The following is a 16,978-nucleotide window of genomic DNA, read 5'->3' on the forward strand; positions in this document are numbered from 1 at the left end:
GGCCTTCTTGGTGGCTATTACTTCTGCACGCAGGGTGTCAGAACTGGCCGCATTATCTTGTCGTTCACCATATCTGGTGGTTCATAGAGATAAGGTGGTTCTTCGTCCGAATCCATCCTTCCTACCAAAAGTAGTTTCAGAATTTCATCTGAATGAAGAAATTGTATTACCTTCCCTGTGTCCTAAGCCCAGTCATCCTCGGGAATTTGCTTTGCACTCCTTGGATGTGGTCCGGGTGATCAGGGTATACTTGAAAACGACAGACTCGTTTCGCAAGACGGATTCACTTTTTGTGATCCCAGATGGACCCAAAAAGGGGTTGCCTGCATCTGCCGCGACCATTTCCAAATGGATCAGACAGACGGTAGTACAGGCTTATTCTATTAAGGGTCGGGAGCCCCCGTTCCCTGTTAAGGCGCACTCCACTCGGGCACTTAGTGCGTCATGGGCCTTTCGCCATCAGGCGTCAGTGGTCCAGGTGTGCAAGGCGGCTACCTGGTCGTCGGTGCATACCTTCTCTAAACATTATAAAGTTGATGTAATGGCATCGTCTGATGCCTCATTTGGCCGCAAGGTTTTGCAGGCCGCAATTTGAGGAGACCAGTGGTCTACCTCGAGGGTTTTTTTCCGTTGGAAAATTTTTTTCTTTTAGTCTCATTCTTTGTTTATAATGAGCCTTTAAAACTTCTAGTTTGGCACCGGTTGGGCCTACTAGATTGGATTTGATTTTGTCAATCCCACCCCTCATTTGTGGCACTGCTTCTGGATGTCCCAGCTCTTGAGAATCAAGAAGACTACGTCTGTCAATGAGCGATAGAGAAAAATGGATTTTTGTAAGAACTTACCGTAAAATCCTTTTCTCTTAAGCTCATTGACAGACGTAGTACCCGCCCCTCTATCATTGAGTTGGGTTGGGTTAATTTCTCTGTACTGCTTTAAACAGAACTGATTCCCTGTAGCAGAGAGAGGGAGGATATACCCTCAGGGACTGCCCCCTAGGGTGGAGCCAGAACGTTTTGTCATTCTGCCTAGTCCTACTCCTGCGGAGACAACATAACCCAGCTCTTGAGAATCAAGAAGACTACGTCTGTCAATGAGCTTAAGAGAAAAGGATTTTACGGTAAGTTCTTACAAAAATCCATTTTTCTCTGATGTTCATTGATGGACACAGCACCCACCCCTATATGGAGTTGTAATTCTTCTGACACTGCTTGTAACAAAACGGAGTACCTATAGCAGAGAGCAGGAGTATACCCCCTGGGAATGCCCATAGGCGTAGCCAGACTTTTTTTCTGCCTAGTGTCCTACTCCTGTAGGGGGCTGTATAAACCAATGGTTAAGAAGATCAGGAGCTGTGTCCGTCAATAAAAATCAGAGAAATGGATTTTACGGTGAGTCAAAAATCCCATTTTTCCTGATATGGCACTAGAATAAGACAAGGCAAGAAAAGTTGAGACCACCATATTGCAAGTGCTCCATTGGGAGGTTTCACCCAAATAAGACCCTAAAAGATGCACATCCCACCCCCATCCAAACTGTAAAGGTGTAGAAGACTGACCTTCAACTTTAGGCCTATAACTAGGTTCAGTCCAAAGAGATGCCTCCATAGCCGTGGAAAAAATTGCCTGCCCTAGGTCTGTGTATATGTCCCTATTAACAGGAGAATGTAAATGCCTGAATGGTGCGGCGGGAGCGTATGTCTCTGGGCATGCGCGGCCCAACCATTAACCGTGCATGTCCAGAAATGGCGGTGCGAGGTAAACAAACTTCCGCAGCCACACTTCCGGATCGGACTGGTGTATCCTGGAAGTGATGCACAAACCATGCACGTGGCCATATCCCATGCTAGGGGAGGCCGCAGAAGGAGAGAGGCCTCTCCCCACCACGAACTGTGACAAGGTCTCCCATCCATAACAAACTTAAGGCGCCCAAACTACTCAACAATCCAGAGGACCCACACACAGACAGACAAGCAAACCAACCAATCTGCGAATACACAGACAAGCAGCGCATAATCAAACAGATCTGCAAATAACCAGACAAAACCAGCAAAACAGACATCTACAACCAACAGTTAGAAATGCAACAAACAAGAACATGATTGGACACACACAAACCGCCAATCCACAAAAGGACATGACACATACACCCTAAAATAGGGCAAACTAACCCAGGTCCTCCTACTTCTTCTTTTTTTTTTTGCAACTTCCAGGGTATGACTATACAAAATTCCTTTTTTTTTTTTTGTTGTTGGCAACCTACATTACTTACTTTATAGCATGGTAATACTTCATCTGAGGGCATTGTTTTTCCAGATCAGCCAATGTTGGTAAGCAGTTTTGGCAAGTAAACCACAAAAGAAGTTCTATCACAATACAGTGCATTTTCAAAATGCTACTGCTTTCTTAATTGTACATTACAAGACACAAAGGACGTCATATTCATGACTACTTGGGTTGTGTTGCAACCTTCAGGAGGTTAAATTCCTGCCCAGGCCCCAACCCCTCCCAGCTCAGCTAAGCCTCACTTTTTAGCTAGTGGTTGTAGGTGGTGGATGTTTTTCCTTATGCCACCCTAAAAATATTTTGATTGACTTTGTTCCCATCACTCCTGGCTTGTTCCTTACATCCCTGAGGGGAAGAGGTAGGCCATGGCCTGCTTGCTTTAGCAACTATTTCGGACAAGAGGGACTGTACCTGGAAACTAAATTCAAGAGTGGGGACTGCCTGTCAGTCACTGACTCTCTGCTCTGCCCCTCCAATCCTCACTAGAGCACCAGGCTGTGGAGGGGGGAGAGCAGGTAAGCCAGCTGCCGGTCAAGCATCTGGGTTTATTCCTATATTGATGTTGGGATCCTTTCGGTGCCTGGGCGGCGTCTGTGATGAAACGCCTAGGGTAGGGGCCTATGAGAGTGACGTCATCACGCACGCTGAGTTTGATTGCGTGAGTGGGTGGGTCAGCTCTGTCTGCCTGGAAACACTGGCTTTTATGATATGTCTTGAAGTTCTATTTGAGTGCCCACTACGGATTTTAAATAAATCGGTTCATAAGGTACTACACCTATGGTCTTGCTTTTTATCCTTCATTTCTGAGATACTTTGTGTGGTTCCCGACCTGCATGAACCACGGAGGAGACACCGCAGCTGTCAGATGAGATTAACCCCCTATGCGCTTTTTTACCATTTACTAACAATAATGGTCAATATAATCTGGTAAGAAGGTGAAGTGTTTTATGTTGGTTTGGTAGCATCTTTATTGTCTTACTACACATTGTTTCGGGCTGATTTCCCCCTGTTGTTAGACCATTTACTAGTTTAATGGTCATTATAATCTGGTAAGAAGCTGGAGTGTGTGCTTTTTTTTTTTTTTTTTACCCGGGTGCATGGATTTGATTTATATAACCATGGGTGAATACGACTTTCAATATTGAATCATTACATTGTAAACTTTTTCTATACATGTAGACTTTTCTATTGTCTGTATTAACAGAGCATCAGTGGTTATAATTTACTTGGTATGTTCAGAGCGAGCTTTCTTTTTTAAGTGTATTTGTGTTTTTATATAATTTAGTACTATTTTACAGGGTGTCACACAGGTTAGTTCCCCTTGTGCACCCTCCCAATGGAGCCATAAAGTGGTATTAAACCTAAAGGAAAACTTTTATTATATTTCAGCTTATCAATTCTAAAATGTGATGGCTGCATTATTTATTTTTTAGGCTTTCTTTATTTTCACTTGTTGATCCTGAAGTCTTAGGTTTTTTCAACAGAACAAGCTGTCCTCCAGGTGTAGCAGAGAGCTGTGACAAACCATTTATATATTGATTGTACACATCTTTTTGTCCCAATCCTAAGAAGGTGCTTCATCCTGTGGTTGATGATCACAATGTATGAGTTATTTTTAGGTGGATTAGTCAGCTCATTTCTCAGGCCTATGGTGTCAAGGTTCCTCCCTTTGCGGTCAAAGGCCATTCCATCAGGAGTGTCAGTGCTTCTTGGCCTGTCCATTATCAAGCTTCTCTTGTTTAGGCATGTAAGACATGGTCGCCTTTTTCGTATCTTTACAAAGTTCAATTAGGTAAATGTGCAGCATTGTTAAATTTGGTGTCATCACTCTCTTACTGGTCACTGGAAGTTCAACATGGAACATCATGGCAAAGAACTCTGAAAAGAGAATCTGAAAAAAAGAATTGTAGCTCTACAGAAAGATGGACTAGGCTATAAGAAGATTGCCAAGACCCTGAAACTGAGCTGCATCACAGTGGCCAAGACTATACAGCGGTTTAACAGGGCAGGCTGCACCCAGAACAGGCCTCGCCATGGTCAACCAAAGGGGTTGAGTGCACATGCTCAGCGTCAAATTCAGAGGTCAGACCATCCAGTAATTTAGGTCGCGTCTACTGGCCGGGAGCTGTGTGGTGTGACCACAGTTAAGGTGGCTGAAACTGCCGCTTTCCGTTTGGGCATCCGCCCTCCCCTTTGCTTCCTCTAGTAGTCTCGCTCCTCCTCTGACCGATGCACACATGGGCAGCTAGCCACAAATTTAGACCGTGGCTTGTGGCTGAGCTGGGCGCCGCCTCCCGGAGGGGCAGTCCGGTTTGCCAGCAGCTGTAGCCGCCATTATGCTGTGGAGCACCCGGCCTTCCCAGTGGTGCTATGGGACCATAGGGGTATCCTGCCTGCAGGACTACCGTCATAAGGGCGGGCGACCCCCTCCTTTTGCTGCCTCCTTGGAGGGGTGTTAGAGGGCCACCCCCTTTTGCGCAGTTCATTTGGCGCCCCCTGTGCGGGGCCCCGGTCCTCGGACCCTCTGTTTTTTTTTTTTTGTGTTTTCCGGCTGGAGGTGGTGCTGGGCATAAGACTAGGAAATAGCGCCCCCCGCCCTCATCTGCGTCATCAGATTCTGAATCTGGCTCTGTTACCACGGATGGGGCCAACCCAGCGGAGTTTGTAGCCACACTCCCTGACCTGTAAGATAGCAAAGATGATTCTTTCACAGTTGTGGCTGCGCACGAAAAGGCCCCGATTGATGCAGTGATTAAATCCATGCGGGATACTTGAAAGATGGAGGATGCAGCTGAGGCAGCTGCGGAGCTCCGTCCCCTTTGGCGCTCAGAAGCTGGCACACAAAGTTTTTTCATTCCTTAGGATCCACTGAAAAAGGGTTCAAAAGTTTTCAAGCCCTCCTCAGGAGGTTCCAAGCAGCCCTGGTCTGGCAAGCTGGAAGCAGGATTATCTAGATCCACGGACAAGGCCCCTTCAGCATGAAAGGTGCACCCTCACCCATACCTGGGGTGGAGGGACGTCCTCATTTTTCAGAAGCGTGGACCTCCTTGGTGATCGACAAATCGGTCCACAAAGTAATTCTGTCCGGTTACTAGATAGTTTTGTTCTTGTCCTCCGGAGGGGTTCTTTCCTTACAAGTGCATCTGTCCCCGGACAGACAGCAAGCTCTCTTCGGGGCTGTTGCTTCAGGGAGTGATTTCCCGGTATCGGAACGGTTTCAAGGCTTTTATTCAAACCTGTTTTCAGTCCTTAAAAAGGAAGGCCAGGTTCATCCGATTCTGGATCTCGACCCTGAACTGGTTTGTGCGGGTACAGAAATTCAGAATGGAGCCCACTCACCAGGGTGGTGGCATCCCTACATCAGGGGGATTGCTTAGCCTCTATTGAGATCAAAGGTGCTTACTTGCACATTCCAATATGTGCCTGACACCAGTGTTTCCTCCGCTTTGCTGTGGGAGAGAAGCACTATCAGTTTGTGGCATTACCCTTTGGTCTAGTTTCCGCACCTCGGGTCTTCACAAAGGTGTTGGCTCTGGGATTTGGTGTTGCTACGTCAGCGGCCGAGATTGCAGTGCTGGGTTATCTGGACCACCACCTCTTGGAATCGGAGTCGTGCTCTGCATTGTTGGATGACCTGAAGATCACTATACAGACCTTTTTATAGGAGTTTGGTTGGCTTCTAAACTACCAGAAGTCTTCTCTGTTTTCTTCCAAAAAATTGGATTATCTGGTTTTGACTATGGATTCAGCTGTAGTCAAAGTGTTCTTCCTCTGGACAAACTCCAGAAGTTGCATGATGCGATTCATCTGTTGCTGTCCCGCAGGTGGTCTTCCTTCCTGTCTTGCATGCGGGTGCTGGGCCTGATAGTGTCTACCTTCGAGGCGGTTCCATTTTGCACAGTTCCATACGAGGGCCCTCCAGAGAGAGATCCTGGTGAAATGGGACAAGTGTCCGAAGTCTCTGGACAATCCAATTCAGCTGAGCCAGGAAACCAGGGGTTACCTGGTCTGGTGGCTTCACTCTTCGAGTCTTCGGCAGAGCACATCTTTTCTCCTCTTGAATTGGACAGTGGTCACGACGAATGGCAGTCTGTCCAGGTGGGGAGGTGTCCTGGGGCTGAGCTCCGCTCAGGGTTGTTGGGACGCTGGAGGAATCCAACCTACCGATCGATGTCTTGGAACTTCGGGAGATCAGGGTGTGCCTGGATCATTAGATGGATTGGCTCCGGGGGCTCCCAGTAAGAATCCAATTGGACAATGCAATGGCGGTGACTTATGTCAATCACTAGGCCGGATAAAAAAGTGTGTTGGCGGCTCTTCAAGTAGCCGGTCTTCTCCGGTGGACACTACACTTTGTTCCACCCTCTCCACTGTACACATTCCAGGTGTGGAAATTTGGCAGGCGGACTATCTCAGTCGACAGGCATTGGACCAAGGGGAGTGGTCCCTTCATCCAGACTTGTTTCATCTGATATGTCTGTGGTGGGGCACCCTCGAAGTTGACCTGTATGGGTCACCGCTCAACAGAAAGGTACCGAGGTTTGTGGCACGGTCACCGGATCCTCTGGCGGACGCCACAGATGCTCTGGTGGCCACGTGGGGACAGTTTTGTCTGATCCATGCCTTTCCTTCTCTCTAGCTTCTTCCATGGGTTCTGCACAGGATCGAGGCTGAAGGGATTCCGGTCATTCTGGTGGCCCAGACCGGTCTCGCCGGTCTTGATATGCCGACCTGGTGCGTTTGGTGGCGGTCGCCGACGTCCCTTGGAGACTGCCTCTCAGGGAGGACCTGCTGTCCCAAGGGCCGATATTCCATCCTGCTTTATAATCGCTGGCTTTAACAGCCTGAAAGCCAGGTCCTGAAGGATATAGGTTTGCCTGGGTCTGTGATTCTGACCCTGCTGTAGGCTAGGAAGTCTACCTCTAGGAAGATTTACCATTGTAAAAGTGTACATTTCGTGGTGTGAGTCTATTGGTTTTCACCCTCGTTCTTTTTCGGTGGCTTGTATTTTGGCCTTTTTATCAACGAGGGGTTAAGCAGACATTGGCCTTGAGTACCATCAAGAGACAGGTGTTTTGCCTTGGCGTTCTTCTTTCAGTGACCATTAGCCACCTATTTATTGTTGCGTACTTTTATTCAAACACCTGACTCCACCGGTGCGGTCTCCTCTACCGCCGTGCGATTTGAACTTGGTGCTCTCAGTTCTTCAAAAGCCTCCCTTTGAAAATATTCAGGTGATTTCCCTGCTTACGCAGTCTCAGGAGGTAGCTTTTTTGGTGGCCATCACAGGGTGTCGGAGCTGGCGGCATTATCTTGTCATACCCCTCCCCTATATGGTGGTCCACAAAGATAAGGTGGTTCTTTGTCCACACCCGTCATTCCTACCTAAGGTGGTCTCTGATTTCCATTTGAATGAAGAACTTGTTTTCCCTTCTTTGTGTCCCAGGCCCGCTCATCCCAAGGAATTTGCGTTGCATGCCCTGGAGGTAATTTGGGTGTTCTGGCTGCCACAGCCTTTCAGAGGTCAGACTCATGGTTTATGATCAGGGACGGGCCAAGAAAAGGGCTGTCCGCTTCTTCTGCGACCATTTCCAGATGGATCAGACAAATGGTGACTCAGGCCTATTCTATCAAGGGTCAAGTTCCTCCTTTCCCTGTAAGGGCGCACTCCACTTGGGCGCTTAGTGGTTCTTGGACCTTCTCTCATCAGGCATCAGTGGCACAGGTGTGCAGAGCGGCCACTTGGTCGTCTGTGCACACTTTCACTAAATTCTACAAAGTGGATGCGTTGGCATCTGCGGATGCTACCTTTTTGGCAGCAAGGTTTTGCAGGCTGCTGTTTAAAAGGGTTTGTTCCCTCTTTGGGGATGTATTGTTCAGGATGGGCTCCAGTTGTTTTTTTATTGAGCTCCATGTTTACCTTGTTGGCTTTTGTGTTTATCATTTGTTGTCCCACCCCCTCATGTTTGGGACTGCTTGGGGATGTCCCTATGGTTCCTAATAACGGAGAGCTGTGTCCGTCCATGAACTTGCCGTAAAATCCATTTCTCTGAGTTCATTGACGGACACAGCACCCACCCCTCTATGGAGTTTTAATATTTTTGACCCTGCTTGTTACTAAACCGAAGGACTAAAGCTGAGAGGGAGACCTAGGACTGCCCATAGGCGTAGCCAAGTCTTTTTCTGCCTAGTGTACTACTCCTGTAGGGGGGCGATATAACCCTATGGTTCTGAATGTGGAGCACTATGTCCTTCAATAAGCTCCGAGAAATAGATTTTACAGTATAAAAATCCAATTTTCTTGGAATACAGCCCAGAACATCGAAATCCTTCTTTTGCTGGCTGTTCCTTGTTGCTTGCTCCAAAACTAAGGCTTAGCTAAGCTTGGAGGGGTTATGAGTGGGGATTCCTGCATTTCTTTTTGTTCCTGTGTCCATTCACCTGAAGATCCCGGTATTACTCAAATAGTCATGAATATGGAGTCAGATGTGTCCCGAGAAAAGCATTTTACAGGTAAACTAGAAATCCCAATGTTATTAACCGTATGGCTTTGGGCTATCCCTAAGCCCCCGTTCACATCGGCGTGATTTGACATGCGATTTGACAGGTTAAAACGCATGTCAAATCGCAGCCTTTTGCTGACAACAGGAGAGTCCCAATCGGTGAGACGCTGACTTTCTGGCATCACACCGATTTTCAAAAGTAGCTACTGCACTACTTTTGGCAACTTTGGGGCGATTTCAATAGTCATCTATGCATGAGGCTGCACAGATATCTTTTGAAGTCGGACTGAAATGCAATTTCAGATGAACTTGAACGATTTCAAAGCCGCGTTAAGTGTGAACTAGGGCTAAAGGCTGTTTGTTTGCTTCACTTCTGCCCTTAATACAAGAATGTGATTGATAATTGTTTTCAGCAATGCTCTTGAAGAGCACAGAAACCAGGAGGAACAGCTCGTTCGTGAAATCGAATACAGTAATCAGAGGATGTCGGAGGTAAATGAGGAGCTGAACATTACTGTTAGTGAGCTGCAGAACGCCAGGATTGATTATCATGAAGGCACTCGCCAGAAGAAGAAAGCAGAAATTTTGGAGAGTGTAAAAAGAATGTACCCAGACTCTGTGGTAAGTATATAGACTTTGGAGACCAGGATATTTAACCTTTTAAAAAGGTTCTCAAAGTGTTAAAGTGTAATTAAACCCACATCAATGAAAACGTATTAATAATCAATAAATGCTGTATTGAATGCTGTTCATACTCTGTCACTATTGTATTCATTTTCTGTTTTATACAAAACACCTGGTCGATCTTGCTGTTCTGTCCATGTCCTCAGCGCAGTTGGGTATTCTACAGAGCAGTGTTGGCAGCTCTGCACATGCTCAGTTGTCAGCGTATTTCTACACTGAGCATTTCCTCCCTATAACATCTGAACAGCTCATGTGACTATAGAGTCAAACATGTGGGCGTATACACAGTGGTAAATGACATCCTCCTCCCACCTCCTCCGTGCCCACTAACCAGCTAAATACAGTGGGGGTGGGATATTACATCTTAGGTGATGGAGGCTTCACCTTCCTGGTATTCTAAGACAAGGCTAGAGGAGCCTGTGATTGGCATACATCTACCCTCACCATGTTATTGCCAAAGAATAATAAAGATTTAATATATACAGTGCCTTGCGAAAGTATTCAGCCCCCGTGAACTTTTCAACCTTTTGCCACATTTCAGGCTTCAAACATAAAGATATAAAACTGTAATTTTTTTGTGAAGAATCAACAAGTGGGACACAATCATGAAGTGGAACGAAATTTATTGGATATATCAAACTTGGTTAACAAATGAAAATTGGGCGTGCAAAATTATTCAGCCCCTTTACTTTCAGTACAGCAAACTCTCTCCAGAAGTTTAGTGAGGATCTCTGAATGATCCAATGTTGACCTAAATGACTAATGATGATAAATAGAATCCACCTGTGTGTAATCAAGTCTCCGTATAAATGCACCTGCACTGTGATAGTCTCAGAGGTCCGTTTAAAGCGCAGAGAGCATCATGAAGAACAAGGAACACACCAGGCAGGTCCGAGATACTGTTGTGGAGAAGTTTAAAGCCGGATTTGGATACAAAAAGATTTCCCAAGCTTTAAACATCCCAAGGAGCACTGTGCAAGCGATAATATTGAAATGGAAGGAGTATCAGACCACTGCAAATCTACGAAGACCTGGCGGTCCCTCTAAACTTTCAGCTCATACAAGGAAAAGACTGATCAGAGATGCAACCAAGAGGCCCATGATCACTCTGGATGAACTGCAGAGATCTACAGCTGAGGTGGGAGACTCTGTCCATAGGACAACAATCAGTGGTATACTGCACAAATCTGGCCTTTATGGAAGAGTGGCAAGAAGAAAGCCATTTCTTAAAGATATCCATAAAAAGTGTAGTTTAAAGTTTGCCACAAGCCACCTGGGAGACACACCAAACATGTGGAAGAAGGTGCTCTGGTCAGATGAAACCAAAATCGAACTTTTTGGCAACAATGCAAAACGTTATGTTTGCCGTAAAAGCAACACAGCTCATCACCCTGAACGCACCATCCCCACTGTAAAACATGGTGGTGGCATCATCATGGTTTGGGCCTGCTTTTCTTCAGCAGGGACAGGGAAGATGGTTAAAATTGATGGGAAGATGGATGGAGCCAAATACAGGACCATTCTGGAAGAAAACCTGATGGAGTCTGCAAAAGATCTGAGACTGGGACGGAGATTTGTCTTCCAAAACATAAAGCAAAATCTACAATGGAATGGTTCACAAATAAACATATCCAGGTGTTAGAATGGCCAAGTCAAAGTCCAGACCTGAATCCAATCGAGAATCTGTGGAAAGAACTGAAAACTGCTGTTCACAAACGCTCTCCATCCAACCTCACTGAGCTGGAGCTGTTTTGCAAAGAGGAATGGGCAAAAATTTCAGTCTCTCTATGTGCCAAACTGATAGAGACATACCCCAAGCGACTTACAGCTGTAATCGCAGCAAAATGTGGCGCTACAAAGTATTAACTTGAGGGGGCTGAATAATTTTGCACGCCCAATTTTTCAGTTTTTTATTTGTTAAAAAAGTTTGAAATATCCAATAAATTTCGTTCCACTTCATGATTGTGTCCCACTTGTTGATTCTTCACAAAAAATTACAGTTTTATATCTTTATGCTTGAAGCCTGAAATGTGGCAAAAGGTCGAAAGGTTCAATGGGGCCGAATACTTTCGCAAGGCACTGTATACAGGTGCATCTCATAAAATTAGAATATCCTCAAAAAGGTAATTTATTTCAGTAATTAATTTCAAAAAGTGATCCTCCTATATTTTATATAGATGCGTTAAACACAGAGTGATATATTTCAAGCATTTCTTTCTTTTAATTTTGATGATCGTGGCTTACAGCTAGTGTTAACCCAAAATTCAGTATCTCAGAAACTTATAATATTACATAAGACGAATTAAAAAAAAAAGAGAAAGGTTTTTAATACAGAAATGTTGGCTTACTGAAAAGTATGTCCATGTACAGTATAGTATGCACTCAATACTTGGTCTGGGCTCTTTTTCATGAATTACTGCATCAATGCGGCGTGGCATGGAGGCAATCAGCCTGTGGCACTGCTGAGCTGTTATGGAAGCCCAGGTTGCTTTGATAGTGGCCTTCAGCTCGTCTGCATTGTTGGGTCTTGTGTCTCTCATCTTCCTCTTGACAATATCCCACAGATTCTCTATGGGGTTTAGGTCAGGCGAATTTGCTGGCCAATCAAGCACAGTGATACCATGATCAATAATGTGGGCAGGTGTTGAGTCCTGCTGGAAAGTGAAATCAGCATCTCCATTAAGCTGGTCATTAGAGGGAAGCATGAAGTGCTCTAGAATTTCCAGGTAGAGGGCTGCGCTGACTTTGGGCTTGATAAAACACAGTGAACCAACACCAGAAGATGACATGGCTCCCCAAATCATCACTGACTGTGGAAACTTCATACTGGACCTCATGCAACTTGGATTATTTGCCTCTCCACTCTTTCTCTAGACCAGGGGTATTGAATTAAAATTCACGGAGGTCCGATTAGTAAAATTTTCTTCCAGCGGAGGTCCAGATTGCATTTTTGCGTGATGACTCGGATTCTTTACATCACAGCGCAGGTGTGCAGGCACGACAGCTCATTCATTTGAATGGGCTGTTTTGTCTGCGTTTTCTGCTGGGAAAAGGCTCTGGCACCTTTTTAAAAACGCTGTCGCATGGAAACTGCATGGTGCGTATGTACCATGCAATTTCCATGTGTGGGAAACCGCACCTTGTATTTCATTGCATTTAAGAGTCAATTTTACCCCTGCACGTTTTCTGTGCAGCTGCTTATCCCCCTTCACATCACCACTCACAGCACTGTCCCCCTTCACATCACCACCCCCCACACACACACAGCACTGTCCACCCTTCACATCTCCACCATCCCCCCCACACACACACAGCACTGTCCCCCTTCACATCACCACCCCCCACACACACACACACAGCACTGTCCACCCTTCACATCACCACCATCCCCCCCACACACACAGCACTGTCCCCCTTCACATCACAACCCCCCCCCCCCCACACACACACAGCACTGTCCACCCTTCACATCACCACCATCCCCCCCACACAAACAGCATTGTCCCCCTTCACATCACCACCCCCCCCACACACACACACAGCACTGTCCCCTTCACATCACCACCCCCCACACACACCACTGTCCCCTTCACATCACCACCCCCCCACACACACCACTGTCCCCTTCACATATCACACTCCTGCAGCACTGCCCCATTCATACCCCCCCACAGCACTGCCCCCTTTACCTCCCCCTATAGCATTGCCCCCCTAATATCCCCCCCACAGCACTGCCCCCTTCACATATCCCCCCAAAAGCACTGTCCCTCTCACATCCCCCCACACCACTGCCCCTTCACATATCACTCCTGCAGCACTGCCCCCTTTACCTCCCCCCACAGCACTGCCCACCTAATATCCCCCCCGCAGCACTGCCCCCTTCACCTCCCCACACAGCACTGCCCCCTCACATATCCCCCCCACAGCAGTGCCCCCTTCATATATCCCCCCATCAGCACTGTCCCTCTTACATATCCCCCCAACAGCACTGTCCCTCTCACATCCCCCCACACCACTGCCCCCTTCACATATCACCCCCAAAGCACTGCCCCATTCATATCCCCCTCACAGCACTGTCTCCCTTTACATCACCCCCCCACACACACACACCACTGCCCCTTTATATCACCCCCACAAAACTGCCCCTTTGCATCACCCCCACACACATACACAGCACTGCCCTGTTAACACACACCCCCATAGCACTTCCCCACTTTACATCAACAAACACCACTACCCTCTTGACATATCACCCCCTTAGCATTGCTCCCATTTACATGAATCCCCACACACCACACTAACCCCCTGTACATGATCTCTGCTCCCCAATCATCCTTCACAACCCTGTCCTCCCTTCGCTCTCCTACCTTACACAGAGCGGAGAGCAGGAGGCGGGACAATCTCGAGGAAGGCTGAGGAACAGCAGCACCGCATGCATAGAGGCAGCCGACTGTGTGCCTCCCAGCCAATCACCTCCCGCCTCCCAGCAGCCAATCACCTTCTGCCTCCCAACAGCCAATCCTTTTCTATCTTAGATTCACCCCCTAGCGAGTAACTTGCGTTTGTATTTATGACACCCATTACATGCATTACCCATTACATGCATTATGTTGGCATCAACATCTGCCATGTAGTTGCCCACCCCATTATTTTGTTCAGGTATGCTTGTAAGGTTACAACGTCATGTATAGATGATATTGGCCTGCTTAGCTTAGTATCATCCGCAAATACCGAGATTGTGCTGGTTATCCCATCCTCTAGGTCGTTTATGAATAAATTAAACAGGATTGGTCCCAGGACAGATCCTTGGTGGACCCCACTTTCCACACCTGGCCAATCCGAGTACTCCCCATTTATCACTACCCTCTGGACTCGCCCCTGGAGCCAGTTTTCAATCCAGGTTCTGACCCTATTCTCCATACTTTCGTACCTTATTTTGTACAGTAAGCATTAGTGGGGAACTGTTTAAATGCCTTCGCAAAGTCCAGATACACCACATCCACAGGCCTTCCTTTATCTAGATGGCAGCCTACTTCTTCATCGAAGGTTATTAGATCCTGAAAGCAGTTGTTTCTGTTTTTAATTTTAGCACCCTTTCTCCTCCCTAGCTTGACTCTGCAATAATTCAGCTGTATTTTGGAGAGAGTCTGCATGCCATTTGGCTGTAGCTTACACTGCATTTCATAACATAACTGCTAACATGAAAATGTTTTTTCTCTTTCGTTAATTGACGGACACAGCGCTCCATATTCAGAACCATAGGGTTATATCGCCCCCCCCCCCCTACAGGAGTAGGACACTAGGCACAAAAAAGACATGGCTATGCATATTGGCAGTCTAAGCGGGTATACATCCCCTTCTCTGCTATAGGCCTTCAGTTTTTTTTTTTGCCTAGTCGGGAGTAAGGACCTACAGTAGCTCCCTGCCAGGATTTTGGTTCTGGCAATTGTTTTTTCTTTTAAATGTTTTTGTTTTCTATTTTTAGAGCTGAGAGATGTACAATCAACTGCCGGACTGGGTGACGGGCTGGATAGCTAGATCAAGTGGTCCCCCCAGCATGGCCAGCAAGCGCGCGCAGACCAGAGCTCCATGCTGGGTCGGCTGCGACATAGCCCTACTGGACAGGGGCTGGCCTGCGAGGTCGCAAACAACTGGGTCTTGACCTGAGTCGCATCGTTCCTCCTGGCCGACAACCCCCCTAATTCGGTGGTGAGGCATTCTGTCTGGAGTGGTGCCTGCCTGGTTCTGGGGTATGGTGAGTGAGATGTCCCCCCTCTCCCCCTGGATGCGGTGGGGGGAGGACGCAGGCACCCCCCCATGATGGTTGGACCTGCAGGTTCTTCTTGCCTCCCCCCTGTTTTGTGTGGTCCCTGTGGGCCATCTTTGTGCTCCTTCCCCGCACTGTTTCTTTCTCTGGACAAACTCCAGAAATTGAATGCTGCAATTCATCTGTTGCTGTCCCGGAAGAGGTCTTCCTTCCGGACTTGCATGCGAGTGCTGGGCCTGATGGTGTCTACATTTGAGGTCCCGTTTGCACAGTTCCATACGAGGTCCCTCCAGAGGGAGATCTTGGTTAAATGGGACAAGTGTCCAAAGTCTCTAGATAATCAGATTCAGCTGAGCTGGGAAACCAGGGTCTGGTGGCTTAGCTCTTCGCAGAGCAAATCTTTTCTCCCCTTGTATTGGACAGTGGTCACAATGGATGCCAGTCTGCTTGGCTAGGGAGGTGTCCAGGGGCTGAGCTCCGCTCGGGGTTGTTGAACGCTGGAAGAACCCAGTCTACTGATCAATGTCTTGGAAGTTTGGGCGATCAGGCTGTGCCTTGATCACTGAACTGATCGGCTCTGGGGGCTTTCAGGACAGATCCAGTTAGACAATGCCATGGCGGTGGCTTATGTCAATAATCAGGGCGGAACAAAGTGTGTTGGCAGCTCTGGAGATAACTGGCATTCTGCGGTGGGCAGAATGTTTCGCTTTTTTCTGGCCCTCTCCGCTGTACACATTCCAGGTGTGGAAAATTGACAGGCGGAATATCTTTTTCGGCAGGCATTGGACCAAGGGGAGTGGTCCCTTCATCCAGACTTGTTTCAGCGAGTATGCCTGCAGTGGGGCACCCCGAGGTGGACCTGTTGGCGTCCGGTACAGAAAGGTACCGAGGTTTGTGGCAAGGTCACGGGATCCTCTGTCAAACGCCACAGACACTCTGGTGGGGCCAGTATCATCTGATCTACGCCTTCCCTCCTCTCAAGCTTCTGCGCAATATTGAGGCAGAAGGTATTTCGGTCATTCTGGTGGCCCCGGACTGGCCTTGCCCCTCTTGGTCACTGACGTCCCTTGGAGACTGCCTCTCAGGGGGGGACCATTGGACGAAAAGCAATGTCTGACGTCGCTTAGGTCCTCCAAGGCCATAGAGTCATGTGGGGGCCATCTTGCCCTCACTTCCTACCCAGGACTACAGTGTACCGGATTGTTTTCCCCGCTACCGACAGATCCGGTAAGGGGGAAAACGACCAGGAAAAGCATCAGGAGGGGGGTAGGCACCTCTCCCTCCTCCCATAAAAGTGATCCCGTGGCGAATCCCTCACTGGGATCACTTTTATGTGAAAGAGGACCGCCCACTGTGTAGGAAAATACCAGGGTTATGGCAGGTTATGGTCCGGAAGTGGTTAAGCTGTTAAGCCAAATCTTGGCAAATAGAGTCACAAGCCCACATCCACAAACATAAGATCAGATTTTTCCTTGGCAGGCAAGGCCCAGACCATGTTTAAGCCCCAGAGGATTTGCTGCTCAAAGACCAGACCCCTTTTCTCTTACGTCCTCTGACAGTCGCCGCCCACTCATACAGTCTGGGTATTGGTCTTATCCACAGGAGTAAGCTAGGCATAAGATTTTATTAGAAAACATTCACAAAACCTTTGTATAGACACACCTACAGTGGGCTGTCCCTCTGGTCCAATCCCCCAGCTAGCAGCATTCCCAAATCATTTTGTCTTTGCCTAGCATAGG

General features: G+C 47.5%; 1 protein-coding gene across 1 annotated transcript in view; it reads left to right on the plus strand.

Annotated features, from left to right (window-relative positions):
• Positions 1 to 16,978, plus strand: part of SMC1B (structural maintenance of chromosomes 1B) — a 512,286-nt gene that overhangs the window by 217,128 nt on the left and 278,180 nt on the right. The window contains exon 9 of the mRNA XM_082255760.1: positions 9,202 to 9,409. Within this exon, the coding sequence (XP_082111886.1) occupies positions 9,202 to 9,409 (208 nt within the window). The remainder of the gene's footprint in view (positions 1 to 9,201; positions 9,410 to 16,978) is intronic.

The sequence above is a fragment of the Pelophylax lessonae genome (assembly GCF_965119305.1).
Source record: "Pelophylax lessonae genome assembly, chromosome: 4".
NCBI classification, from domain to species: Eukaryota; Metazoa; Chordata; class Amphibia; order Anura; family Ranidae; genus Pelophylax; species Pelophylax lessonae.